This window comes from Theobroma umbraticum, unplaced genomic scaffold, assembly GCF_002168275.2.
Source record: "Theobroma umbraticum cultivar Fairchild unplaced genomic scaffold, ASM216827v3 scaffold_56.0, whole genome shotgun sequence".
Classification (NCBI taxonomy): domain Eukaryota; kingdom Viridiplantae; phylum Streptophyta; class Magnoliopsida; order Malvales; family Malvaceae; genus Theobroma; species Theobroma umbraticum.
The window spans coordinates 1,069,099-1,070,044 of record NW_018397256.1 but is presented as its reverse complement, the minus strand read 5'-3'; the positions used below and the strand labels follow the sequence as shown (position 1 = coordinate 1,070,044).

Genomic DNA, 946 nt, shown 5'->3' with positions numbered 1-946 from the left:
AGAATTCTATTGAAAAATCCATCGTTAAAAGCCTCGTCGATAACACTTTTCGTCGAAAAATACATAAACATATGACTTTCATGCATTAATTTTCGTTGGAAAATCACTTCCAACGGAAATTTCTTGTTGGAAATGATTTTCCGATGAAAATTCTGTTGAAAATTTCCAACGGAAAAATCCGTTGGAAATGCTTCTCCAACGAAAATTTTCTGTTAGTAATACTTACTTTATTAGTGAAGCTTATTCAACCAAATTCAACAATTAAAATTTCGATAATAAATGTCCAATTCACTTCCACAATTAACTTTCAAAATATATAATAAAAGCACAATAAAAGCTAAAATGCAAAGTTAAGTTCATACAATTTAAAATTATAATAAACATACAATATCTCAAAATGTCAAACACATAACTTGATATAAACTCCATATTGTTATTAAACATCAATACTAAAAAGTATCCAAGTCTAAAAATGGAAAAGAGACATCATATCATGAGATGTTGCATTTTTACTTGTCAATATTTAAGCTTGAAGTTCCCGCATTTCCTTGTTTTGAAATCGCATTAGTCACGATCATTGGTTCCATGCATGCCATAAATTCACTCATGCTTTCCGACATTGCATTCTTAATTTCTTCACGTATTTCCTCATGAATCTTATCTAAGTTGTTTGATAGATTTTTCACTTTTTCCTCTAATGCAATTGCGGGACTGGTAACGTTAGCATTGATAGGGCCACACGCAGACTCAGATGTTGCTGCATTGCTTTGTGTTCCATTAAGTAGAGCTGTAACAGGCACCCGAGTACCAAACCCATATACGTGAGTGCATGTAGTCTCCATCCCTCCAATTGCTTCAATCCAAGCATGCGGATCGAATTCCGACTGAGCAGATGAAGCTTCTCCATACTTCTGTGATAATACAGAATTATACATTTCCTACATAA

The 946-nt window shown here is 33.1% G+C and overlaps 1 protein-coding gene across 3 annotated transcripts in view; it reads right to left on the bottom strand.

The window, feature by feature from the left end:
- Positions 1 to 333: 333 nt before the first annotated feature.
- The window catches only part of LOC110410507 (uncharacterized), a 1,253-nt gene continuing 640 nt past the window's right edge, over positions 334 to 946 (bottom strand). For all 3 annotated transcript variants that reach the window (XR_016350906.1, XM_021420237.1, XM_021420238.1), the window contains one exon: positions 334 to 938. Coding sequence is in view for 2 of the 3 variants with exons in the window: in XM_021420237.1 (XP_021275912.1) it covers positions 510 to 938 (429 nt within the window). In the remaining variant the exon portion in view is untranslated. The remainder of the gene's footprint in view (positions 939 to 946) is intronic.